The sequence below is a fragment of the Theobroma cacao genome, chromosome 5, assembly GCF_053813885.1.
Source record: "Theobroma cacao isolate CCN51 chromosome 5, ASM5381388v1, whole genome shotgun sequence".
Classification (NCBI taxonomy): domain Eukaryota; kingdom Viridiplantae; phylum Streptophyta; class Magnoliopsida; order Malvales; family Malvaceae; genus Theobroma; species Theobroma cacao.
This window is the reverse complement of record NC_142643.1, coordinates 2,118,852-2,146,413: the sequence shown is the minus strand read 5'-3', so window position 1 is coordinate 2,146,413 and position 27,562 is coordinate 2,118,852. Positions and strand designations below refer to the sequence as shown.

The 27,562-nt window shown below is 35.2% G+C and overlaps 7 protein-coding genes across 7 annotated transcripts; 4 read left to right on the top strand and 3 right to left on the bottom strand.

Moving 5' to 3' along the window:
• Window positions 1-1,871: 1,871 nt before the first annotated feature.
• Window positions 1,872-5,276, top strand: PPA4 (pyrophosphorylase 4). Its single transcript, XM_018122162.2, has 9 exons — window positions 1,872-2,060; window positions 3,030-3,167; window positions 3,278-3,306; window positions 3,635-3,700; window positions 3,806-3,913; window positions 4,198-4,263; window positions 4,352-4,472; window positions 4,570-4,651; window positions 4,884-5,276. The coding sequence occupies exons 2-9, from the start codon at window positions 3,032-3,034 to the stop codon at window positions 4,924-4,926; spliced, it is 651 nt and encodes a 216-aa protein (XP_017977651.1). The 5' UTR covers window positions 1,872-2,060; window positions 3,030-3,031; the 3' UTR covers window positions 4,927-5,276.
• A 751-nt stretch (window positions 5,277-6,027) lies between these two features.
• LOC18597811 (uncharacterized) lies at window positions 6,028-8,299 on the top strand. Its single transcript, XM_007027038.3, has 2 exons — window positions 6,028-6,762; window positions 7,978-8,299. Exons 1-2 carry the CDS (start codon window positions 6,173-6,175, stop codon window positions 7,982-7,984), a joined length of 597 nt encoding a protein of 198 aa, XP_007027100.3. The 5' UTR covers window positions 6,028-6,172; the 3' UTR covers window positions 7,985-8,299.
• A 1,098-nt stretch (window positions 8,300-9,397) lies between these two features.
• Window positions 9,398-10,083, top strand: LOC18597810 (histone H2B.9). The gene has a single exon (XM_007027037.3). It carries the CDS (start codon window positions 9,499-9,501, stop codon window positions 9,916-9,918), a length of 420 nt encoding a protein of 139 aa, XP_007027099.2. The 5' UTR covers window positions 9,398-9,498; the 3' UTR covers window positions 9,919-10,083.
• A 1,099-nt stretch (window positions 10,084-11,182) lies between these two features.
• LOC18597809 (histone H2A.2) lies at window positions 11,183-12,430 on the bottom strand. Its single transcript, XM_007027036.3, has 2 exons — window positions 12,117-12,430; window positions 11,183-11,609 (listed from the first exon to the last, which is right to left on the bottom strand). The coding sequence occupies exons 1-2, from the start codon at window positions 12,324-12,326 to the stop codon at window positions 11,358-11,360; spliced, it is 462 nt and encodes a 153-aa protein (XP_007027098.1). The 5' UTR covers window positions 12,327-12,430; the 3' UTR covers window positions 11,183-11,357.
• A 2,654-nt stretch (window positions 12,431-15,084) lies between these two features.
• Window positions 15,085-17,189, top strand: LOC18597808 (uncharacterized). Its single transcript, XM_007027035.3, has 3 exons — window positions 15,085-15,410; window positions 15,979-16,300; window positions 16,485-17,189. The coding sequence occupies exons 2-3, from the start codon at window positions 16,010-16,012 to the stop codon at window positions 16,905-16,907; spliced, it is 714 nt and encodes a 237-aa protein (XP_007027097.1). The 5' UTR covers window positions 15,085-15,410; window positions 15,979-16,009; the 3' UTR covers window positions 16,908-17,189.
• LOC18597807 (arginine biosynthesis protein ArgJ family) lies at window positions 17,163-21,889 on the bottom strand. The gene is made up of 17 exons (XM_007027034.3): window positions 21,692-21,889; window positions 21,400-21,525; window positions 21,162-21,285; window positions 20,929-21,002; window positions 20,652-20,696; window positions 20,390-20,440; window positions 20,224-20,292; window positions 19,983-20,041; window positions 19,573-19,642; window positions 19,279-19,359; window positions 19,115-19,201; window positions 18,878-19,000; window positions 18,415-18,477; window positions 18,069-18,146; window positions 17,852-17,997; window positions 17,469-17,539; window positions 17,163-17,372 (listed from the first exon to the last, which is right to left on the bottom strand). Exons 1-17 carry the CDS (start codon window positions 21,749-21,751, stop codon window positions 17,290-17,292), a joined length of 1,410 nt encoding a protein of 469 aa, XP_007027096.3. The 5' UTR covers window positions 21,752-21,889; the 3' UTR covers window positions 17,163-17,289.
• A 1,045-nt stretch (window positions 21,890-22,934) lies between these two features.
• LOC18597806 (RNA-binding (RRM/RBD/RNP motifs) family protein) lies at window positions 22,935-26,205 on the bottom strand. The gene is made up of 3 exons (XM_007027033.3): window positions 26,001-26,205; window positions 23,531-23,599; window positions 22,935-23,398 (listed from the first exon to the last, which is right to left on the bottom strand). The coding sequence occupies exons 1-3, from the start codon at window positions 26,113-26,115 to the stop codon at window positions 23,163-23,165; spliced, it is 420 nt and encodes a 139-aa protein (XP_007027095.1). The 5' UTR covers window positions 26,116-26,205; the 3' UTR covers window positions 22,935-23,162.
• Window positions 26,206-27,562: the final 1,357 nt, after the last annotated feature.

The following is a 27,562-nucleotide window of genomic DNA, read 5'->3' as shown; positions in this document are numbered from 1 at the left end:
ATATGTAATAAGATCTTCTTTCCTTGTCGATATTGTTTGAAAATACTCATCATATGCCCTATCCTCAAGCCATATTTTTTTAGTTTTCATCCGGAAAAAGAAATGTTGATGAAACTTTTAGTTTCAACGACAATAGGAAAAGTTGATTTATTTACCATAGATTAACAATATTCATCGAAATGATAGAGAAAATAACTAGTTAGAATGTTTTAATTTATTTTAATAAAATGAAAAAAAATAATTAATGTGTATTGATTTTCAATTAGGTTAAGATTTATCTAATATTTCTAAGCATTTAATTAATGATAATGACATTTCCATGACACCTCCATGACATTTCTAAAAATGTTATCTTATCATGAAAATGTCATTCGCAATTACAACGAGAGGAGAAAGTTTCTTGGCTCATACTTGGACTAGTGAGAGCTTCTCTCTCAACTCTCACTCTTTCCGATTTGATTCTCACTTTCTCAATAGTCACCTTATAATTTTAGTAAATAATTATTTTAAATTAAGAAATTTATTAAAATAATTACAGTTAAAGTACATGTCCAAATCTAACAACTAACCCGGTTATATCCCGGCAGCCCACTTAAAAAAAATAAAGAAAAATGCTGACATTAGCCTAAATTGGGGAGAAGCTTGGTCTGATGGAAACAGATGACAAATGGAGGGTAAGTAAGCATGAAATAATAAAAAAAAAGAAATGAAAGAATTTACTCCGCAAATTAGGAATTGAACAAATCACCCACAAAGTGGGTGGGCTGAAAGACTCCACTCATGATTCGACCGTTGTCCGTTGCCTGCGTCAACAAAAGATTATTACTAATAATCAAATTCAAACCGTGTACACGACAGGAGACAGGACTAGGATTAAGTATCAACAGCAACCCTTTTTGGTTGTTTATGTTTATTTGTGTTTGCAGGATATGCAGCCAGCCGAGAGCCAGTAAATAGAATACGGGGAGACTGGTAGGTTTTTGGAAGTCAACCCGCTGCTGGCCAGCCTTTTAGTAATGGATAGGCTTTTCCTACGAAGCTCCAACGCATATAGCATGATAAGATTGAAAATTTCTTCACGGTCTTCATTCATTCTGGAAGCTTTAGCTTGCTTCGTGATCACCTTTTCCACCTCACAAACATAATTATTCTTACATGGACGTTATACACCGACATTTTTAAGGTATGTATTCCTTTCATTTTTACGTGATATTATATTAACTTTGTCAAAACTTTATTACAGTACACGGTAATATCAAATATAAATTTTTATTTTATTTAATGAAATAATATTTTATTAAATAATTTACATTATGAAAATAGTCTTATATTCACCCTTTTGTCAATAAAAAATTACTAGTGGTTTTTAAAAAATAAAATTGTGATTAGAGAAAAAGGGTCCCACAAACAGAGGATAGGTGTCCGCCACACGCCACATTGACAATGTGTAATATATTTTATCTTTTTCAGCTACCCAACCATTTTGGAGAATAAAGAAGCCGTAACAGAGACTCCTCACCGTCCAGCATATAGGGGGCTAAAATCCCAAACAGCACCGCACGACCGTTAGGAACTCCGTCTCTGTCCCCAGTGGGTTCTACTTTGCTCCGTCACTCTAACCACCCAATCACCAGACGACGCGTAATCTCGGATATTGCAACTGTGAACCACGACTTATTCGCTTCCGCAGAATATCCGCGATTCCTTTTTTTTTTAATTTCTCACAGCATTGAAACGTAAGGAATTTCCTCTTTGCAACTTTTTTTTTTCTTTTTATTTATTTAATTAAATTGATTGAAATAGTATTCTTTGTTTTTTTTCTCTCTTTTGGGGTCGGGGGGTTGCCTTTAAATGGTAACGAGGAAAGAGAGCGGGAACACGTACAGCTTTCTTTGCTCCTTTTCTACTTAAGCGTCCTATAGGGTTTCATTCCTTCATCTCATTACTCTTCTTTTTCTCTCTTTACCTGTTCTCTTTTTTCTCTTTGTTTTTGAGATCTGTGCGTTTTTTCCTTTAACTTCTTGAAAGCTTCATTCTGGAAGAGCTTGAAACCGTTGCAGGTGCGTTTCAAGTCCCTCTTTCAGCGTTCGGATCGTTGATTTTTCATTTTTCTGCTCGGTTTCTTCTTGTTTCTGCTCAGTTTTTGGATCTAATTGCTTCTGCTCGTTGTAACTTGGATGTTGACTGAATCGTTGAATCCGAGTCCCGAGATATATATTTTACCTTCTTTTTGATAAAAATTTATCTGAAATTAGTTTTTTTTTCTTTTTTTACTTGTTTATTTATGCTGGTGAAGAATCATCTGGCGTAGATCTTGAGCTGAAATCACTTTTTTTTGAAATTTCTCAACGAATATTTAGTTTTGGTTGGCTTTCGTTCTGTATTTTCTCCTTTTAGCATTTTGTGTTGATTTAAGTGGTAGTAGCTTTGTAGATCTGTGTTTGCTATGCTGTAATCGTAGATTTATTTGATTCTAAAACATTTTGCTAAAAAATCGACCGTGGAATCGCTGTGCGAGAGCTCTGCTACGAAATCTTTTTTGGTTTTGAAAACAAAAATTCTCTGCTTACTTTACCAAACAGAGAGTGGGAAATGTTTTAATATATGCAGAGTTCTTTGGTTTTTCTTCCCATTTTCGTTTGGGTTCTTGAGAGTTGTGCCTTCAACTGTTTGTTGATTGCTATATGTGATGATACTCTGCAGCTAAGAAAAAGCTTTTCAAGCAGAGAAGCTCCGTACGGAATGCAAATCTTAAGATTTTTAGTGGAAGTGAAATGACAATTATATTTTAGTTGCTTAGTTTTACAAACATTTAGTTGGTTAAGCAATATGATCGATAAAATGAAAGGAACATTAAAAAATTGCAACAGATCAATGACACATTTGTGATCATTGTTTTTTCTCGTTGCTTACTTCTAACTTGATGAATTTGTATGAAATTTTTAGTCCTTGCTATATACTTTTTAGTGCAGTAAATTTGATTCTACAGCTTGTAAAATAGTTACTTATACATTGTTTGTAACTCACAGTGATGGCTCCACCAATTGAGACTCCAACCAAGCCCTCTGACTCTCACTACTCTTCACATCCTCCTTTGAATGAAAGGATCCTTTCATCAATGACCAGGAGGTCTGTTGCTGCTCACCCATGGCATGATCTTGAGATTGGTATGCAATGTCAACTTAAGCAGTGTATAGTTTCGTTTTTTAGCGATTCCTATCAGTTTGTTGTAAATCTAATGTACTACTTTTTGTACTATTTTTAATTTCTAATATAGGACCTGGAGCTCCGATGGTTTTCAACTGTGTAAGTATACAAAACTTTACCTTCTCCCTAATCAGTAACATTGACATTTTGAATAGCATGTCTTACATCAGATGAAATGCTTCATAATTTCGTACAAAATGTATTCATATTTGATTGTCTGTAACACATTTATTGTAAACATTTGGCTTTTTAGATCTTTTCACATGGCCATATTTCTCAGTTATCATGATTGGGATTTATTTGGGAAAATGAATGAAGAACTGACATTTGTGCAATTCATTTAAAATTGAAAGATAATAAAGTCTTCATAAGCAAAGCATTTTAGAGTTCTTGACTATTATACTGAAGACATGGTTAATATGTGCAGGTAATTGAAATTGGGAAAGGGAGCAAGGTGAAATATGAACTTGACAAGAAAACCGGTCTGATCAAGGTAATTACCTTTTACGACTCCTATTGTAGTCTTCAATGTACTTGCTACACCTTATAGATTCCTAATTGGTTTCTGAAGTCTGATAAATGGTGCATAAATCTGCAGGTTGATCGTGTGCTTTACTCATCAGTTGTTTATCCTCACAACTATGGTTTCATCCCTCGTACTCTTTGTGAAGACAATGATCCCTTGGATGTCCTGATTATTATGCAGGTATGCTGTTTGATGCACATTTTTATCGTAAGTTATCATAGTTAATGCATGGTTGCATAGCATGTTTCATGCTTTGAAACTCTATTGTATTACATTGGTTTATACAGTTCACTCTGTGATTGACATGGTCCATAAAGTGAATGATTGAGTAACATAATTATGTTGGCCATACACCTGCCAATGCCATAAGCAGTACTTATAATTTTTATTTTAAAATGTGTTGCATATTCAAGGGCTCGATAGCTTTTAAGGCAATACTTATGTTACCATTGAAACACATGCAGGAACCAGTTCAACCAGGATGCTTTCTTCGGGCAAAAGCTATAGGTCTGATGCCTATGATTGATCAGGTATGAATCAACCACTGATCAAAATACTCCTATCTGACTTTTGGATATATATTTGATAGCAAATAAGATAAACTGTTTATGAATGTAGGGTGAGAAAGATGACAAGATTATTGCTGTCTGTGCTGATGATCCTGAGTATCGTCACTTCAATGATATCAAGGATCTTCCACCTCACCGTTTGGCTGAGATTCGTCGCTTCTTTGAAGACTGTAAGTTTAATTATTCTTATTAGCAAAGCAAGTGCTGTTGAAACTGCTTCTTTATCTGAAGTGTGTTAACTTTATTTTTCCTTGATAAATCTTTTAGACAAGAAGAATGAGAACAAGGAAGTTGCTGTTAACGACTTTCTGCCAGCCACTACTGCTTACGAAGCAATCCAGCATTCCATGTAAGTGATAGTTTCCTGTCTCGAATTCCCTTTGCCTCTCTGTCATGAGATGTACATGCACATATCACATTCTTTTTATATATCAGAAAAAGTGGAAAGACCCCAGTGGGGTTGCATTGCAGCTTGTGATTCTCCCTTTTTAAACTTTCTTCTCATGTCCATGTCCATTTGGTCACTTTAACACGGTTTCAAAAATAGAGATTTAATTTCATTTCAACATTCTGTTCTGAAGGAATCTGTACGCGGACTACATTGTGGAGAGCTTAAGGCGGTAGTTGTTCATCATCAAATCGTCTAATCATAGAAGACATGAATATGTTACTGCTATATATATTAAGGTCCTTTTGCATCTTTACAAGAAATTCAACATCCCCCTGTGCGTGCAGACCGCACCCTCCTCACACTGGCTTTTGCAAAACAGTAAATGTGTGCTTATCCCATATAGTAGACATAATTTCTAGGTGAAACGGTTGTTGGGTGTTTATTACAATTATGCAATGATGATGGCGATAATTTTGGATAATTCTCAATGTAATGACGGTGGCTATAAATTTTTTCATTCGGTTGTCTCTTAATATTCTTTCGGTTGTATAATGCCAGTCACTTCTATTTGCTGTTCCATGTACCCTACAGAGTTGCCAATTATTTTATTCGTTTTGCTTGAACAGAATTGCCTCTATGGTGTATCGCTTCAATTGACTATGTTCAGTCGGCCTTCTTTGATTTACACTTAGACCATAGTTGTCATATATATATATATATATATTGTGTCAACCGCCACCATGATCATTGACAGCATCGTCTTTCATTAAAAAATAATGTGTAGTGATCGGCGGGTTATTATCTTAACCAGCCCTAGAGTTTCTTCAACAAAAGCAACTAATGTAAAACTAGATTTTACTATACACTTAACTAAATATTACTATGGTGCAGTATAACTTATGATTTTGTCATAGTTCTAAGGGTTTGTTAGTATAAAGTTTTTCAATCAAAGTATTTACAAAAAAATATATATATTTGATATATTGATAGAGTAATTTTATAGATATATAATATAAAATTGTAAATAAATTTAAAATAAATATTTTTAATAAATACTTGATTTATTAGGTAATGTATAAAATTTGACATTATATTGAATATAAATCCTTTATAATAATGTAAAATTGTCTTGAAATAATAATATACGGGTTTGATTTTTGATCGAATTGTTTTAGGAACATCCCCCAATAGGCAAATGCAAGCAATTAGTTCCATTTTCATTTCCAAGAAAAAAAAAGCAAAATAAAAAGGGAAATTAAACACTGATATCTATCAACTAGACACGTGTCCCACTGGACCTCCATACTTGGACAAATCCCATTCAATCCTGAATTACCAGCAAACGAAAGAACTCGTGCCAATTCCTCAAAACCCCTTTCCCCCCTCTCAGCCCAAAAAAACCCAAAACCCTCTCCCTCTCTTCCCCTGCCTAAACCCTAATCCGACCCTTTCTCAGTCAAACGAAGAGAAAGAGGAACGATGAGCTCATTAACCAACACCACCAACCTCGACAACCTCCTCCTCCAAACCCTAATGGGAAGACTCCAAATCCGTCCCCCAAACAACAACCCTTTTCTCACCCAATCCCTCGAAGACCTGCTTCTCGACTCCGCCAATGTGTCCGACTGTGACTCCGAGGATAACAGCAAAACCCAACTCGCCAAAGAGGAATCCAAGCTTGAAAAGGAAATTATCCGGATCATCCTATTAGGGAAAACCGACCCCTTGAAACCAAACTCAGGTCAAGCCGTTACCATCAACGAGCACCATATTTGCATCACTTTTCACGAAGAGAAAGAATCGGATTATCGGGTTTGGGAGTGGCATGGGCATATAATGTTGTTTGATGAAGAAAATGGATATACGCCTGAATATATCTACGGGAATTACTTTGAGAGATTGCAGGGGAAACCGCGCGTGGCACGTGATGAGAAAGAGAAAGAAGAGGAGGCGGAAGAGGAGGAGGAGGAGAAAGTTGGGAATTTGGGATTGAGGGAGTTGATTGATGGAGGTGGTGAGTCGGGTGGGGGTCGGATTCTTCATAGGAATATCAGTGCCGGTTCTCCAAGGTTTATATAAAACTCTCATTGGCCTTTGTTTGCTATTTCTGAGGTGTTGAAGTCTGTTATTTTGGCGGTTTGAAAATTGACAGTGAAATTGGAAATATTTGGTTCTTTTGCTTCTGGTTTTTCGTCTTTGTTTATGTGAAAATCAAGCTTTAATCAACTTTCTCATACATTCTTATTGTTTAGTTAAAATGTGTCCTTGATGTTTAAATGTTGTAGAAAAATAATAGAAATGTAAGATAAGGTGATTGCAAAGTGATAAATACTGCTGTTAGAAGTGCGGTCTTCAAAATGGCTTATGTTAACTATTAGTTTTCGAATTGATGTAATTGTAACAAATTCCTGGCAATGATTTTTGCTGCTAGTAGTTGTGAGTGTGGTATGCTGGCAGTTATGTAAAGATATCAACGACTTGCAATGGTAATTGAACTTTTTTCATGCTGGTATTGCCAATGTAGGTGTGCCTGCTATGCCATCATGTTTGTTTCATATCCGATAATTATAGCACAACCTTTTTTATGCTGGTATTGGCAATGGAGGCGTGTCTGATGTGTCATCATGTTTGTTTCATGCCTAACAGTTATAGCACTACATTTTTCAAGCTGCAATTGGCAATAGAAGTGTGGCTGATATGCCATCAGACACATAGAAGTTTAATGAGAGTCATCTGAGTTGAGTAGCAAACAATTGGGACATTGATTTTGGTGGTTTTTCATGCTCAGGGAACAATGAATTAGCATGAACTGTTGAGTGTATGGGTGTTATCTGATGCATTATTTTATATTTTGGTGATCTAATAGCTGTACAGGATACAAGAGATGCTAGAAAGAAACCAGTGTTTTTGTATGTGAATAAAGGCAAAGTCGTTCTGATGTTTGAGCTACGTTATTGTATTCTAGATGGGTTTAAAACTACCTCTGTACTCACAGTACCTTGATATCCTCAAATATTTAAATGATTAGATCTCAGAGACAGGACTATCAAAAAACAACAAATTAAGGAAAAACAAAATTCTTTTACGGGAGTAAAATGCCTGGGGTTATTTAGATTCCACTTCAGATTTTTGCTCACATTTGAGTGCTTTGTTGTAACTTATTGTGTTGATCTCATGAAATTACTCTAGATTCCTATATTAGTCCTTGGATAATTATTTTAGTAGTGATTTTCGGTGGATTGGTGTTTAATATAATTCATGTCTGTACCTTCTGAAATTGACAGGTTTTAGATTGGAAGTTCACATGGGACTTTCCGGGTTTGCAAAGAGAGAGGCCGTCACCCAGTATATCATTTGGTGAGAGATTGAGGCTTTTGTTTCGTATCATGCATACTACTAAGCGGCTCAGGGATTCTCTTGGTTTCTTCTAGGGTTTTAGTGTATGAAATTCCAATACAATAGAAGTTGTTTGTTTTGTAAGATTAGACATGATTTTGTTCAAGCAGGTTTTTTCAGTTTATGAGTTGAAAATCTGTATGCATCAACCTGTTGCTTACAGTTTGTGCTTGTGTAAGTGTGGCAATAACATGGTCTCAGTTGGTGGCAGTGCTCTTTTATATTGGCTATATATACATCCAATTTTATCTCTCTCCCCCCTCCCCTTGCATGATGTTAGTGAGGGTTAAGAGGAATATGATTTAAAGGTTTGCTGAAATTGTGTTGTTTTGTACTTATGAAACTGTGAATCCTGTAGGATTTACCCAATCATGGGGTTGTCTCTTCGGTTTCTGAATGCGCCATCATGTGATTCCCATGGCTTTTGAGAGAAGCCTGATTCTCTGGGTTCTACTATTCTCATCTGCCGTTGCCTAGGTTATAATTATATCCAATGAATAAATTATCTGGTAATCTCTCTAACTGCCATTCTCAATATACTAATTATTTTCGGCCTAAAAGATAAGCACATTTGGCGTCCAATAAATCGGATGTATGCAATGTTTCACAAAATTTCGCATTAGGATGTCAACGGATAGAGAGCTTTATTATTCAATAAGGTATTGAAACTCTATAAATATTTTATCAAATTTTGAAATTATTACTCAAATTTGTATTCGTTGATTAAAATAAATCTATAATCAATTTTTATGTATATTATTAATAAATATTTAAAAAATTATATAAAAATTGAAAATCATATTTAGAATAATTAATGAATTTAAGTAAGCATTATATTAATTATAAACAATTTATAAACAATATATATGATATCAAAATTTTTATTAAAAATCACTATTTATAATCGAATAAGGAAAATGAGTACTATAAAATCACTATCTTAATCTGATTACGAAATGTTCTAATCTTAATTAATTAATTGGATAATACAGGATACCGAATTATAAAATTCTCTTTCATCCCTAATTTGGGATAAAAGGAACCCAAACAAAGCCCAAAGATTGAGACTAATGCCCCATTTGAATAAGCCATGACGACTTATAACAAATTTGCAAGTTTTGGAAGGGAGTCCAAATCCAAAGCCCATTCTTTATCCACTTTCCTCATTTAATAATATTATCTGAACTATCCAAATCTGTCCCCCCCTCACGGCGCCTATCATCTAACCGACTCAAACAACGCCACGTCATCAATCCGCGTGAAACACAATCAACCAATCAAATTCTATCTCACCTCTCTATATAAACAACCCCGTCGCCCTACGTACCCCAACCGAACTCCCTCAATTTGCTCTCGCACGATTCTTCTCATTCTCCAAAGCTACAGTTCTCATCTCATCTGCATTACCAATGGCACCAAAGGCCGAGAAGAAGCCCGCCGAGAAAAAGCCAGTGGCGGAGAAGGCCCCAGCATCGGCAGAGAAGAGGCCGAAGGCCGAGAAGAAGATCTCAAAAGAAGGCGGCGATAAGAAGAAGAAGAGGATTAAGAAGAGCACCGAGACTTACAAGATTTACATCTTCAAGGTCTTGAAACAGGTTCACCCTGACATCGGGATCTCAAGCAAAGCCATGGGGATTATGAACAGTTTCATCAATGACATCTTCGAGAAACTGGCTCAGGAGGCTTCCAGATTGGCTAGGTATAACAAGAAGCCGACCATTACATCAAGGGAGATCCAGACGGCGGTGAGATTGGTTTTGCCTGGTGAACTGGCCAAACACGCTGTCTCTGAAGGAACCAAGGCGGTTACCAAGTTTACCAGTTCTTAGATTTCTTTCAATTTTGCTTGAGATTGGGATCCGATCAGTATCTCCGGTTTCGGATATTAGTTTTTTTCTTACCATTTTCTATGCTTTTAATGTACTGAAGTTTAGTTGTAATGAACAGATAAATGGAAATCCAAATTGGTTCTATATTTATTTTTTCCAAGAATATATGCTTGGGTTTAGCATCATGATTTTACTTATTTGCTTCTTGGATTTGGAGATTAAATGGGAAATTAAGAGTTCGAATGAGATGGATGAGTTTCATCACATTTTTGAGTTCGGATTGTGAAGTTGATGTGCATTTGGCGAAAGCCTTAGAGTAATTTTTCTCTGGTAAGCAAAATAAGGTAATCTTTGACAGATTTGGTTGGAAAATCCTGGGTCGAATTGCAAAGGAAGCACAGGACAGGGTAAGGGAGATCGATTGAAGAAGAATCAAGGTATAAAGTTTATAGGGTTCTAAGTCTATCATAGGAATAAAAGTAAATAAAAAATTTGAGAGGAGGGAAACGTATCGAAGGGGATGTCCAAGGTCAGGTCAAAACAGGCATGAAGTGAATGGGAAGCAAGTTTCAAACATTTTCCTCCTACCAATTCAACCTAAACACTTGTATTCATACCAAAGACCTTTTACTTGTTAACATGTTCAGCTCTTACCAGCTTATAGTTCAACAAATTACATAAAGGTAATAAAATAGAGGGCAAAACTATTTCGTCTTATTTGGTAAGAAGAAAATGGTGAATTTGCATTTGCACCATTTCAAACATTTCTGTAGTTCATTACAAGGACCAAATATCAATTTCATTCATTTTTTTTTCCCGTCCACACCTTTCTCCCACTAATTTTCCTACCAAACAGAAGTGTTGGAGCAAAGAAACTAAGGCTTACAGTAATAATACTTTAATATAGTACCAAGTTAGCAGAATGTTGAAGCAGTGCAGGTGGTGTTGTAGGTTGAAGACTCAAATCAAATCCTTTTAAGATTGTTTCAACCTTTTATATGACAATGATGGATATAGAGTTTGACAGTTTAATCCCATTTTCAAGCAAGTGGTTTGTGTCTTTTGCAAAAATAACTTTAACTATCATCAGGCAACAAACGTCACTGAAAATTGATAGCTTAGTCTTACACTGCTAAATTTACAAGGTTTTTTCACCATAAATGGTGGCAAATTCAGCCATCAAATCAAGAGCAAGAACACAAACAGAACACAACTTAATAAACAAAGTACTGGAGTATAACAAACTTGTAGCATAAAAACAGAATTTGATCATGGAAATTTCATTTGATTCATTCCAAACATAGGATGTTCTACACAACACAGACAATTAGAAGTACAATGGTCCTAAATTCCTACCAACATCCACATTTTTGTTACAAGGAAAGCTCACAAAGGAAGCTACATAGACAAGAGAAATAAGAAGCAAAGACTAGACTAAACTAAGCCTTCTTAGGTGACTTCTTTGGAGACTTTGTAGCCTTCGATGGCGACTTAGGTTCCTTTGGCGCCTTGTCATTTTTCTTTGGCAGAAGAACTGGGTTAATGTTGGGTAAGACTCCACCGTGAGCAATGGTCACACCAGCCAAAAGCTTCCCAAGTTCCTCATCATTCCTTACAGCCAAAAGAACATGCCTCGGAATGATTCTATTCTTCTTGTTGTCTCTCGCAGCATTACCAGCCAACTCCAGAACCTTTAAAAACACAAAACCAATAAAGACCAGAAACAGATTTAGCAATGTACTTAAGGGTATCTAAAACCGTAAATTCACCAACCAAAAGAAACCTTAAAAGATAAAAAGGTAACCCCAAATTCAATTACGATCATTTCTTACAGAATTAAAAGCAAATTCCTACTTTCTAAACCTAATTACTGCCCTTTAGCTCTGTTTTACTATTTGAACCATAAAAGTTCCCCATTTTACTTCCAAGAAAAGCTATAAAGATATTAACAAGTTAATTCAAGCATAAATTCCCCCTTTTTTTTTCTTTACCAATTCCTCACTAACCTGGCAAACCCTAAATAGTGAAGCAAAAAACAACACATCTCAAACATTACAAAAAAAGGGGGGGGGGGGGGGGGGGGGGGGGGGGGGTTCAGATTCAAGATAAAAACACAAAATTTCACGCAAAAACCCTGAAAATGCCAAACAAATAAATTGAAGAAAAGAAAGAAAAGAACAATGGAAAGGTGAAATTACCTCAGCAGCAAGGTACTCGAGAACAGCAGCAAGGTAAACGGGAGCACCGGTCCCCACGCGCTGAGAGTAACGGCCTTTCTTCAAGTAACGACCGATCCTGCCGACCGGAAATTGCAACCCGGCCTTTACAGAGCGAGAAACCGGTTTCTTCTTCGGACCGCCTCCTTTCCTTCCTCCGGCTCCTTTCTTCACTTTCGCTCCGGCATCCATCACTCAAAAAATTTGAGAATTAGAGGAAAAATGAATTCTTGCAGTTAATTTCTTTTTCACAACAAAAAAATTCAGGGATTTTTGTTTGTGTTAGAAGGAGGTGTGATTTATATGGAATTGGGTCAGAAACAGGGAGACAATCGGCTGACGGACTTAAAGGTTTGAAGCCGTTCGATAGGTTGTTTAATCGACGGTGAACAAGTACTTCTTTGAGGATCCTCGTGAAACAGAACGGGCCCAATCAGACTGCCGCATTATTTTTTTTGGCCTTTTCCATTTTTTTCTATTAAAAAAAATGAAACGGTGGATATAGACAAAGATTTTTGGGTAAGAAGGGGGGCGAAAAACAGGTGGATGGATTGGATAAGTTTTTAATAGTGGACCCCACCGCAGAGTTAAACAGGTGTCGACATATTATTGGCAACCTTAAAAATCTTGGCCTGCAACCGTCATTTACTCATTGGCATCCAAAGCAAGGAGCCACGTCATTTAAATATGGTTGAAATCAAGTATTCAAGATCAACGGCTCATAATTTTTGTTCATAGAAACTTATTCATGGGCCTAGTTGAACCCATTCAGAATCGCAAACTTAACCTATTTGAGAGTAAACCCATTTTAAGGGACATGTGTAATTATAAATTTGAGTTTTTCTCGATGTAATAAAAATATTTTTTAAGTTGAAAGTGTGGATAAGTTATATTAGAGTTTATTTAATTCTATATATGTGAGATACGATGAGTAGGGTAGATTAAAAAAAAATTTAGTGTCATAATTAAAAAATATAAATATATTAAAATTTATAAACTAAAAAATTTAACATTAAATTAAAAAAAATGTAAATTTAGTATATTTATTTAATATAAGTAAAAATATTTAAAATAATTATAATTGTCTATTATGATTTTTCATATTTTGAAAACGATGTATAATAATATCAGTAAAAACATTATCAAATATATTGTTTTCAATATTATGTCACTAAGTAATCATTCATTTATTTGTTACTTATTCGATATAAGACTTGAATTTTTGAATAAGGAGAGTGGAAAACATAACCAAGAACCAAGAAGAAAAACCGTCGCTACAAGTCTCGAGAGTAAAATGGGGAAAGAGAATAGTTTAGGTCTTTGACTTATTTAATAAAATCTTAAACTATAGAAGAATTTTTTTATCTTTTCATGTAATATTTAATTATTAATATATAAATTATTTTTTAATAAGTTTACTTTGACTTGGAATCTTTAAACCCATTCCTTACAAAATTACAAAAAAATTAGTAGACTCATTAGTATTATTAACTACATAAAGCTTAATAAAACTTTATAAAAAAGTTGTATAAAAAGTAAAAATTTTTGCTAAGGTTATGACACCACTCTCTCTAAGGTGGGTTCACCTATGCCTATGAGAGATACCAAAATCAAGATAGATTCGGAACAAAGTGAATCTTTTTTTTTATAGGTAAAATAGTTAATGCAATGAGAGTGTTGTACAATTGAAAGTAATATGTCACAGATCTTCATATTAATAAAAGATAAGATGGGTCTTGAGTCTATAATTAATAACTTTTATTCCCCTAATAAATATGTTTATTGAACTGAAAACTTGAGCTCGTTATCCGTAAAGTTTAGTTTAAGTTCAAATGGATCCCAATTATAAATATAAATAAAAAATCATTTTTATTTGAAAGTTTAAAGGATTCAATATTTTCTCAACCAACACACTAAAAGATAGCACTATTATATTAAATATTGGTACATCTAATTCAATAATTTTATTTGCAGTGGACATCAGCAAGTAACCTTTTTCATATGAAAACTTTTCATTTATAGCTGAAAGAATAAAAAATATTTAAATTCTAACTAAATATATAACTAAGTTTTTATTTTTTTATTATATCTAAACAAATTCTTATATTTTACTTTGTATTCATACAAGTCTTTAATCATAAAAAAAAAAATATCAACGAACATTTTTCATTCACGTAGCATATGATTTAATAATGTAATTATATCACCCAAATCCATGTCCGATATCATTCAACCACATCAATTATTATCTGATCATATTAGATAGTATCAATTAAGGCTAAAGTAAGACTCACAAACAATCAATTAATATTAAATTTAACGATTATTAAGTGTCAGTATAATCAAATGATAAAGTTGGTTGAAGTATAATAAAAGAATAAGGATATTAAGTAGCAAATACATACATTACTTAAACCTTTATTTATTTAGTAACAACGAAAATAAAAAGATCCCATTTTGTTAATACTTTAAAATTAAATATATTTAGTAAGTTGGTAAAAAAATAAAATAAAATATGAGCAAGCGTGTGTGGGCCAAACCACTAACCCAAAAGCCGAAGCCAACCCAAATAAAAAGTGAGCAAACAAAAATACGTGAGTCAGACTCGTAAAATGAACAGTCCATGATTGAAACGTGTACGCTCCTGATTTGGTTTCAAATACCGCCAATATCCATTGACTCACAAGATTCTTTCCCCTCCCTACAATATAGAGTACAACATCTCGTCTTCCTCCAGCCAATCTCCCCGTCCGCTGATCTCATTTTCCTTCACCTTCTTCTACCTAATCTTTTTTTAGGGTTTTGTTTTTTTCTTCGCCCAAATCTCGATCGGGTCATTAAAGAAAAGAGCAAAATAGGGGTTTTACTGGTAGATAATTAGGGGTTTCGAAGAGCATAAAAAGTTAATATGCCTTCGTTACCCTTTGAATCGATTTTGCTTCCCTTGATCCCTTCTTTGACCCCATTTCATGCTGGTTCTTGTTCCCATCGTTTGAAACATCTGGAAAAGAGTGATCGGCGTGGTAATCTTAGTTAACATTTCACATTAATTTTGTTGAAGTAACTTTCCCCCCTTTCTTGTCTCTCCTTTTCCTCTCTGTTCTCCGTCTTCTTCTAGATTCTTCTGATCTTTCCGAGGTTATTCCGCTACTAGACGAAGGACTCTGGTCTTGTTCAGAAAATCGGAGGTTTTAGGGTTCGATCGTCAACTCAGGTCGCCATTTTCGGAGGTTTTAAGGTTTTGAATTGATTGCAGCTGTCTTAACTCTTAAGAAGGTATATCCTTATCCATTTTGCACGTTCTATCCGCACGTGTGATGAATCTGTATCTAGCTGATATCTGGTTGGAAATTTTGCTTATTATGCAAAGCAATTAGTGTTTTATCCCCTATTAAACTGATTTCTCGCTTTCCTGATTTAGTTTTGTAATAGTTTGCACCATTTTATGGAAATATTGTAAATGTTTGAATTTGTTGGCTACATTTCTTTGAATATTACTTGTCAAAGAAGGAATCCCAGAATATTTTTTGCTTGTCTCTTTTATTTGGTTATAATGTTTCAAGCTTAAGTTCTTAGTTATATGAAATCATGCAGCTTGATTGGGATACAATTTAGTATTAGCTTCTAAACTAGGTAAAGAACCTTTTATCTGCCTATAAGTTTTTTCTCTTCAAAGACTATTGATGGATTCATGCTCCACTTTTTACTAACTATCATAGTAATGAGTTTTGATATAGGTTTCATTTTCTTCTGCTCTACCTGTTGAGGTTTATGATTAAAAGTTTACAGTTATGAGAATGATGATTTGTCCTTTTGTTTTTGGGTTTTTTTTTTTCTTTGGCAGCTAGGATTCTTTGTAGTCACCGGTATTGCGAATGGAAGTATTGGGTTCTCGAGAGGTAGATGATCTCAGTGACATAAAGCAGGCAATACTTCATGCTTGTTTGAATGAAGATGATAATGATGGGGATGATACGAGTGATGTGGAAAACTTACTTGAGCAAGGACATCAAAGCAAACCTCCTCAAAAGTGTTTAGGCAAGTGTGCATCATTTTCTTCTGCTGTGTCTCCTCCTGAAGATGATGATGAACTTGAAACTGCATTGCGGCGAATATTCACAGAGGATACAGTGCAGTCACCTTACTCCCGCTCAATTTCTTTGCCTGTAAGTGTCTTTTGCTACTCTTAATTTCTTCTATTCTAAGAATCTTTAGTTAGGACTTTGATTTGTTTTAAATTTCCCTAGCCTGTTGTTGTAAGCACTCTCAAGGTCATCTTGTGAAGAGATCCATAGGGTTCCTTGCTCCTTTTCTTATTCCTTCATTCTCACCAACATTTACCATTATCAGACTCCCTTGAAGCTAGTGTCTGCCCTTAAAGGTAGCCGTGAGAAACAGGGATTATCGCCAAAGAAGCTGAGTGTGACATGGGCCCCTGATGTGTATGATCCTCCACCAACGTCAGTATTGCACACAGTTAGAGGCAAGAAGCAGCAGAAGTTGAAGAAGAACAATGACAAGAAGAAAAATGGAAAGAAAGGGCAGAAGGGTAACAACTCACGTGGTAGTGGTGGTAAAGACAACAAACAATTTCGCAGAGGTGGCGGGAATGCTGATAGGATTTATAAACCACAGGAGGTTCAGGGTAGAGTAGTCAACACCTCAGGTGAACTTGATGGTTTTACCGTCGGCAAACCAGACCCCTATTGCGGGAGCAGTTTTCTAAAAGAATCACCCACTAGGATGCACTACTCCGTGGCAGAGGCTCTATGATACATCTCTTTTCACATCATGGAGAAAAGCCGTTGCTTTAACAATCCATGTAGATAAATAAGCTCGTTTCTGTTTTCTCTATTATGGATATTTTGAACAATTACAATGGAGAATTATGCAATGGATTTTGATTATGGTGTGGGTTTGAAAAGTTTTGTTAATGTGCTGTTTACACTGTGTAGAAGGCAGCACCTGTACCGTCATTAGCTTTGTAAATAGAGTATTATTTGTGCCTCTTTGATGAGAAGAATGGCGAGATGCAATGGAGTTTTCTGCGTATTATTTTATTAGTTTCTGAACTGACAACATTTCCATGTCATACATGATGAACAATCTAGAGCATCCGAACAGGACATTGTCACTTTCAATGCAACAATGCCTTTTATGTTGTGTATTCTGCATTTATCTTGACATAGTCGTAACTCAAATCACATCCCCATGCTTTACCATATCCTGGTCCGTTACCTGTTGCAGGCCAATCATCAAATACATTAGAATCCTGAGAGACTGACATTTGCCAGTTCAAGGGCATGCTGTGACTCAAATTTGGGAAAAACTTACCAACAGTGATTTTAATTTCCACTGTTCCATGTGTCTCACCAGCGTTAATGAGATAGTTGCTGGCTGCCACCCTGAAATTATAAAGGGCAATTAAATTAGGTTGGACAAGAATAAAAAGGTGCTGGATATAACGGGCTTTGAATTTATTCACAGGGTCACTTCCCAACGCTCTAAATAACTCTAATTGCTCCTTAACCATACTGAAGATCTAATCAGGTTTTTTTACCAATGGGACATAAAAGGCACTAGCTAGGTGAATGCTGTATATGTGGTTTCACAATTTAATTCAAAATCTTTGCTGTGACTGTTTTCTTTCTAGCATGTATCTTATGTTTTCTGCATCGTCAGGAGGGACAGACAGAAGCCATGAGCAAACTTCTTACCTATCGAATGCAAGTGGTTGCCCACCATCCATGAGCATAATATCTCCGAGCAGTATCTGGAGGTTGTTTGGGTCAAAAGAAATCCCTGAGTAGCCAGCAGCTGCAGCTATACGTCCCCAGTTTGGGTCTCTCCCATAGACTGCAGCCTGATATCATTATTTGTATTAGACAATGCTAAGATTAACCATTAGATAGATTTTATGTTCAAATTTCATGCCTTGACAAGTGAAGAAGCAGCCACTGAGCGTGCAATCTTTCCTGCTTCAGCCTCTCCTTCTGCACCAGTTACTGTGACCTGCATATCTAGGTTAGTGTTGGTTAAACATATTCAAGAACCTCCATAATAAACAAAAACAAAAAGACCACCCAAGAGATTTTTGCAGCCTACAATTCAAATGAATTACTCCCTAATATCAGAACAAGTTATTAGTTAAAAAGGCTTAATATCAGGGGTCTTCTTGAGCTGTAGGCAGGTGTATGCTATTCAACTTGGTTCATTCAGTAAAAAAAGATCTTTCTAGTGACCAAAACAAGAGGAAAGGAAAAAATTGAAGAATGCTGACCTCAATTAGGCATGTTGCTCCTTCTCCATCCCAAGCTATTGACTTGGCAAGACCTTGCATTACCTGAGAAGAGATACTTTAAAACTTCAGGCAAATTCATTCCAACACTGGTTTTAAGTAAAAAGGCTAACCCAAGTGCAATCATCCCAAAGATTTAACCAAAGTCTAGGAGCTTGCGGCACCAATAAACGTGGATATTTGTGTCAGCATAGACAAATAAGAAAATATCCCAAACAACTATGGATCAAGTCTTTTACATAAGTGGAAAGGAACTAAGACTCTCAGCAGGATAAATATCCCAATCAATGAAACAAAATTTTCATTTAGGACAAGATCATGCCACTTAGACTGCTTATCTCAGAGCAAATAGGGATGTGCAGAAACGATACTAATTTATTCAGCAATTAAGAAGCCTAATTTAAACTGGATAGGATGAAGGAAAAGCTCAATCGGCCAAACTTACTGCATCAAGACCTGTTTGAAGAAGTAAAGCCTCGTAACTGTTCATAGAAGTGATCCAATTTGATCCAGATAGTCCACTGGCAAAAGCAATGACAGTATCATTGGTACTGGTATCTCCATCAACCTATAGCAAAGCAATAAACGAACTTGCTAAAGACAAAGTAGAGACCAATTAGACCATGTCATGCACGAAAAGGGGTCCATTCAACTAAGATGCCACCTAATTGAAATTACATACAGTGATTTGGTTGAAACTGCGGCTTACAGCAACCTGAACCATCTTTCTCCAGACATCACTTTCAACAAGGGCATCAGTTGTTATTACCTGAAAGAGTTATCAGCCTTGAGAATATAATTGGAGTTACATGCTTTAGAAAGGTCGGATACATTTGAAAAACATACACCGAGCATGGTTGCCATGTTTGGGTGAATCATCCCAGAACCTTTTGCCATTCCCCCAACTCTTACACTTGTCCCTCGAACCTGAGAAATAATTATTTATTCAAGGACACTTGTGCTTGCTTTGAGATGCAATTTATAGAAGACTTGATTCTTTAAAGGCCTTCAAGTTCTACAGAGTTGAGATAATGCTCTCATCGAAATTGGAAAAGATATTGATTTCTAAGAAACAATTACTAAATAATAGCAAAGAGGTAAATAGTGTTAAATTGATAACCCTTTGAAATTGTTACTTACCTCATATTCAATGGCCACACTCTTGCTAACAAGGTCCGTTGTGGTGATTGCCACTGCCGCAGAATCTCCCCTGCACAGCCAAAATATGATCAAGAGAGTTTAGCAAAAATTGATATACAACCACACAGAAGACCAATTACGTTATCATTTAAAGATGTATAATTGAATTCCTGCTCAACTAAGTGTTAGACCTCAAGTGCTATTTGTAATTTACCAACCATGGAAAAATATCATAATTGCATAACTTCATGGATCAAAATAACTGAATCTAGCCCCTTATGAAGCATGTAAATAAACCCCACCCTCATCACACACACACCCCCACCCACCTCCAAAACCCAAAAGAAAAAAACAAAAAAGAGAGAGAGTGGTGGGCAGTGAAGAAAAAGAAGAATATGCATAATAAGTACCCTTGAATAGACGGTGATAGTGAATTAACTAGTCTTGGGAGTGAACTCAAAAGCGCTTCCTGCATATGACATTATCAACTGAATATCAACTTAAGATTGAGCATCATGGATGGTATTACATTAGTCTGGCCAAAAATATAATAGCAATTCACTTCAATGGAACAATAATAGATCAGCATACGAATTAAGCATATAAATAGGATGTACATGTTCAAGGTAAAAAAGAGAAAGCGATGTGCACCTTCTTTATTCTATGACCAATCACACCAGTGGATTCAATCAACACTTCCTCTGGCCTTATTTGAAGGATCTGCAGCAATGCAAATGGTAAAAGAAAGTGAAAAAGAATCCAGCCTGTACAAGACCACCATGATAACAAGGAACATTATGCTCTAAAAGTTGTATACTGTAGCAAGGGCATTTGCGCACTCTAACACATCCTGGTAACCAGCATCACCCTGAACATCATTGAAAGGTCAATTAGCCATGGAAAACCTGATTCAATCTGGCATGTCTCAAATGCTTAAACAATAAGAAAAGTGTCAAAGACTGATTCTTTTCCATTTTCTGCCATGTTTAAACTACACCAAGAAATGGTTCACTATTTTATAAGCACATGGCATCCAGATAAAGACTAAACAAATAGAAAATAATGCTACTTTGACATACCGTTGCTGCATTGGCCTGACCAGCATTTATTAACACGGCACGCGCCTGACAAGATACATGATTTAGTCATTAGCCATGTAACTTGGAAAATCAAACCATATATATAACTGAACTGGGCAGATATCTACATACATACCAAAAGAACATCTAAAAGACTAAAGCTATGATCTCCCACGCAAGCAATTCAAAATCAAGTTGTTTCTTCAGTTCAAGACTAAATCTACATGAACATCTTCCCTCCTATACGAGGATGAATTAGGTAGCCAATCTGACATACCGTTTTTGTACTACTTAACACATTCTTGCAATACACCACAGGTGCTGCTGCAACCACATTGGTAGTAAATGCCCCTGGGGAATAAAATTCCAAACAAGTTATTTTATAGCCAGAAAATCAACCCTCAACTCACCTTCATTAAAAAAAAAAAGAAACACTGTAAAGAAGAAATGTATGATAATGTAACTAAATAAAGAATAAGCTTTCCAAATTTCCACCAAACGAAACTTCACCTGCAACATTGGCATCAACGTCGCAAGTGACAAGCGCAAGATCAGGTTTTTCTCCTTTGGCGCGTAATCCACCATACAAGCCCGCAGCTTTAAATCCCTTAGCAGCAGTAACACCCCCCGGAATCTATGTAATTGCAGCCGGAACAGAGAAAACAATTAATTAGCCAACGTTGATAGAAAATTTAAAGTCAAAATGAAAATTACAAAGAATTCATAACCAAATAATCAAGTGGCTGACCTGCTTCCACACTCCGTCAGGGATAAGAATAGGAGCTGCAGGTATATAACTGGACGCCTCATTAACATCCGATGCAGCTGCAAATACTTTAAAATCCGCCTTCGAGGAACAAATAGAGCTTATAATCTGCAAAATAGAATACAAAAAAAAAACAAAAAAATAAAATTAAAAATCACTCATTATCTATTAACTCTATAAAGTTATATATAAATGTTCTATGTTTGGCTGGCCCTAAATTGTCAAACGCAGCCAAACAGAGAGTTTAAGTAGGAAAGGAGAAAAGTGCGTCGACCTTTGGTGAAAACATTCCAGAGAATTTCAAAGAAACGAAATGCGGAGCACATGAATACATTTGTGAAGTGAGAGTGTGAGGCTCAGGGAATCTTTTGGCTCTGGTTTTTGGAGGGGAGACTGAAAATGGCGAGAAATGGAAGAAAAGAGAACAGAGGAGGAGATTTTGTGAGGGTTTTGGACAGCAGAGTCAGAGTTGATGGGCCGAGGGGGCGGCGCTGGATGAATTATTCCACTTGGAATCCACGCTGTTCTTGCTGTAATAATTGCGAAATTTGAAATCGTATATGGTTTTGGGCCAAATAGCAATTTGATTCTCACTGAGATGGATTTGTTTTCTCACCCAAAAGCCGTATCTGGTTTTCGGGCCAAAGCCCGATTCAAGGGCATTTGGGGGAAATTTGAGGGTCCGGTTCGGTAGAAGCCCCTCCCAAACAGGCCCGGTGTAAACTGCTCAACTGCAGCTACTAGGAAAATAAAAGTAGGCATAATACTCAAAAAGTCTTTAAATTATTTTATAAAATTTAAATAAATTTTTATTTTTTATTACATTTAATTAATTTTTTATATTTTTATTTTATATCAAATAAATTTTTATAATTAATTATTAATAATTAAAATATCTATTATTATTTTATATCTATGTGACGTTAATGTGGAAGGTAAAAAAACGATATGCTTATGTTATTATGCTACATTAACATACCACATCATCATTTATTATGATATATTAATATATCACATTAGTGCTATGTCAGCGTTATATGATATAAAATAATAAATAATATTTTAATTAAATCAGTCATTAGTTATAAAAACTTATTTGATATAAAATAAAAATATAAAAATTTATTTAATTTAAAATAAAATATAAAAATTTATTTAATTTAAAATAAAAATATAAAAATTTAATTAAATATAATAAAAATATAAAAACTTATTTGAATACATTACGACTTGTGAGCATTAGAATGCCGTGCCCTTAAAAGGAATCCTTGGATTAGATTCATTAAGACTCCGTTTGGTTGCTGTTTTTGCTTTTTATTATTTATCTTTTGTTTTTTACAGTTTGCTTTCTATTCATATTTTACAGAAAAAGAAAACAAATAACAAAAATATCAATCTGTTTCGATGATCAAGGAACTTTGCTATGCCCTTCTTGGTATTGATACCATAGTATGTTTAGTAGCTATACTTAGAAAGTTTGTTTGAGTGATCAAAGGGATAATATCGTAAGTAGAAACTTCTATGAGTTTGAATGCTTGCATGTATCTATTGAACCTTTAGCACAGTATAATTAACAGCTCCAAGAAGCAAAACAGAATGAATTCAGTACAAAAGAGGTTTAATAGTTTTCCCCATCCCAGAATGAATAAATCATTGATTCAACTTCTTTTGCTAAAACATAAGGTAATATATGAATCTTAGCCTTCAAATAAATCCCTCCATGGCCCTGTCCTTGTTCGTCTCAACTACCCGCACCATCCAACAGTTTTGTTTGTTCTGAAACCAAATTCAGACGACTCAGATTCTGACCTAGGTGGAGCTCTGGGTTCCCTTGGTTTGGCAGGGTCTACAAAAATAACCCATCCATGCAAGAACTTGGCATTCATTTCTTCTCTAGCCTTCTCAGCTTCTTCGATGGCTGTATATGTAACAAAACCAAACCCCTTCGACCTTCCAGTAGCTCTATCTCTTATGACTTTGGCTGCAAGAACATTTAAAGAGTATATCAGGATGAAAGCAGAAGGAAGAAGCATGCCAGTGGAGAAACTTAACTCTAAATATCAAAGCAAAAAGTGATGGCATGAGGAAGGGAAAGTGCGGTGTTGAATTAAACCTTCAACAATCTGGCCAAATGGGGTGAATGCCTCGTTAAACTGTTCATCTGTTGTTTCCCTTGAAAGACCTGTTTAATACATGAAGATAGGGGGCGTTTGTGATACAAAAAGTGTCAGCAGACAATAATAAAAGGAACAAATAAATGAAATATAAGAAAAAAAAAGGTATGACGTAAAGTTCAATCATTAGTTTCCTCCTGCAGGAACACCACCACCTTAAGGAGAAAAAGGGTGAAGCTAACTAAAATTTCAGCATGCACCTACATATGACACAATTCATATGTGAGCCAAAATCCCTTTTGAATTATAGACCTAGTGCTTCATCCCTGCAATTAGGAATATCCATAATCCAGACAGATAATGTTTTCCCCATCCTAATTATAACTGTCTCAGATGGCAACCGGAGTTCCCCCAAACACTTCAGTAGACAGCTAAGAGGTTTTGAGCTCTAAAGAAATCAACTGAAGTGCCCAGGGGAACTCTAGTGGGCACCTGGCATACCCTTTCACTTAGTTCTTGTTGCTTGGTAAAGTAAGTGCCAGCTCTAGTTATTTATACTGTCTTCTCCACTTCTACAGTAGGAAACAAATGGGCACCTTACAGTCTCAGAGAATAAAATAGGTTGAACCTAGACATGATCTTGGGTTAAATGAAAAGGTGAAAATGAAAGGACAGGACTTTCACCTTTCTGCTCTATCCATAGTTACAACCTCTCATTTTCAACAATTTACAAGAGAATACGCATCTGATCCACACGCATATCGAGACACAAAGCCACTCTCAGAGCTTTCCAGCCACTTTTATACAAATGCTATTCATTCTCCATCTAACCCACAATTGTGACTAGGTTCAACATTATCTACTTGAATGTTTTCTTTTGAAACCCTTGTGTAACCAGAAAGCAGCCAAACAAAAAGAAAGGGCAGTTCATCACACAAAAGAAGCCATCGCAAGCCAGTAACAATCCTACAACTGTTAATGCATCTAGAAAACTATTTCTATAGATTTTGCTACCACTCAAAGCCATGAGAATTACATGCTTGCAAGTTGGCACTTTGACAACAACATCCGACTATTAAGCGGACAAAGAAATCAGCCGTCCAAAAAATCCTTACCTTTTGCCTGAAAAATGTCATTTTAAATCCAATCAATCATAATAGATAATAGCATTGAACTTAATGTTACCACAAGATATTTATCAGGCTCCAAGAGATGCCACCTTAATCCAACTAATCCAATGCCAATTATTATACTAGGTTCCACTAGACAGCACCTCAATCAAACTAATCCTTAACACCCCAATGAATGCCAGCTTCTCATGAAGACTAAGGACCTGAATCAGTTATCACATTGCAAGGACTCCTCAGGGCTATAAAAATCATCATAGAAGATGCCACAAAATTTGAAACCTCTAGTTGGAAAAGGTCCATAGGCACAATCGCATGGCACAACACGACAGACACCACTTCAATCCTTTGTTTTGTAGATTTTGCTATCAACAACCCTACAACTGTTAATGCATCTAGAAAACTATTTCTATAGATTTTGCTACCACTCAAAGCCGTCAGACTTACATGCTTGAAAGTTGGCACTTTGACAACAACATCCGACCATTAAGTGGACAAAGAAATCAGTAGTCCACAAAATCCTTTCCTTTCGCCTGAAAAATTGTCATTTTAATGCCAATCAATCATAATGGATAATAGCATTGAACTTAGTGTTACCACAAGATATTTATCAGGCTCCACGAGATGCCACCTGAATCCAACTAATCCAATGCCAATTATTATACTAGGTTTCACGAGGCACCACCTCAATCAAACAAATCCTTAACCGCCAATGAATGCTAGCTTCCCATGAAGACTAAGGACCCTGAACCAGTTATCACATTGCAAGGACTCCTCAGGGTTACAAAAACCATCAGAACTTGGAACCTCTGGTTGGAAAGGTCCATAGGCACAATAGCACGGCACAAAACGGTAGACCTACTCTTCAGTAATAAAGTGATTGCAGTGCACAATTAAGACTAAAGACAAGGGAAACACTAAATTCTGTGTGGCGTAAATAAGTAAGTAAGAAAGGCAACATGGTTCATACTAAAGTATCAAACTTTTTTCTTATAGATTTTTTCCCTACTAACCCATCTTCTGATTAGAAGTGGTAGTTTTTCATAGAGGTTACGCCTATAATGCTTGATTATCCCCATAAGTTTATGCTTTTATGTTTAATTCAACAGAAAAAAAATAAATTCTCCAATTTTCACACCTTAGCTTACCATTAGCATCTTATGTAAGCATTTATTTTTTATAATTTAATCACTTTTTCCCTAATTTTATAAGATGGCTTCCATTGTCCTTCTAATTTTCTTTCAATTTTCATAACACAATAAAAAGATAAATTTGCAATCTGAATGTTAAACTAAGAAATGGAAATGACAACCAAGGAAAAACAAAGGAAATGTGAAAATACCGCTGATAAAGAGCTTCGGGGAAGTTAGAGTCGAATTGAGACGAACCGAAGCGAACTGAGAACAAAGAGGGGAGGGGCCGGTGAGGATGCGGCGGAATCTGGAAGCGAAAGCCATCGGAACGGAGTCAAAAGAGGTAAAGCCGACGGTAGTTGGAAAAATAAAAGCAATGTGGCTCTATTAGGGTTTAAGGGTTTATGCGTTTAAATTGTTGAAAGTGGACTGCTAAACTCCGTTTAGACGTCGGTTAAGCTTCGAAGCTTCCAGTAACAGAGTGATCCGCTGCTTGCGTGACTATGAAGTGCCGGGTGCGGCGGAACGTCCTGGCCGTTTGATATACAATTGACAAGCGATTAATTATTTTTTTTTCTTTCCTATTTGTTTATTAATGACGTTAGGTAGAGTCTCGTGAGAATTTTTTAAATTTTTAATAAAAGGAGCATATGTGATTTTGAGTTGAAATCAATTTTTTTCTTCTTTTTAAAGTGTAAAACTTAAAATCCCTTGCTTTTTTGGAAAAATAAGAAATTACTATTATGGAATATAAATATAGATAAATCATATATAAATTGATGAGGAATATATGGACAGAGGGAAAAAGATTGGGAAGAAAATGTTGCTCTTTGTCAGCATCTGCATCTGCAAGTAAAAATGTATCCATCTACTATGTTTGGTAATAAAAAATTATCTTGCTAAAAATTTTTAAGTGAAAATTTAATATGTTTTGTTGTTTAAATATACTAAAAAATTATTTTTTGAGAAAAATAACAATTAAAAGAAGAAAGAATTAAACGAATCTCGTTAAAAAAAATAAAGAGTGAAGGTGAGTAAAATTAGACCAGATTAATAATCTAACCAAATCGAATGTGATTTGAGTAAAATAATTCGATTCGATTGATTTATTAGATTTATTAATTTAAGGAGTTTGATCTAATTAATTTATTTGATCAATATTTGATTTTTATTTTTATATCAAACTCACCAAAAAACCACACTAATATTATATATATTATTTTTAAATTTACATAAGATATATAATTTCATTACTAATTGTATTTCTTATTTTATAATTATGTATAAAATTTATAAATTTTAATATTATAATTTACAAATGAAAAAATTTTAATTTTTTAATCTAAAGTTAAACCGATCAAATATTTCAATATTTGATCAGTCCAATCATCTTTTACATTTAATTAGTATTAATCGTTTTTTTACAAAATATTTAATCCTTAAATATAACACATCGGACTGTTCAATTGCTTACTTCTAATAAAAAATCTGTTTTTGCCAAATTATCTTATATCAAAAAATATAACACAATTTCTGTAAATCTATACATTTAATTCTATGGAACTTGAAATTTTTTACACCCATTTTCGCATTTTTCCACTTTCAATCACTAAAATTACCTAAAAAGACTATTTCATAAAGCATTTTTATGCTTTCTAAACGGAGACTAAAGGAATATTTCTTTCATTCCATAATAACAATTAATACTATCTAACAAATAAAAAAAAAAAGACAAAGCACATGTGAAAATTATGGACAAGCCGTTATAAGC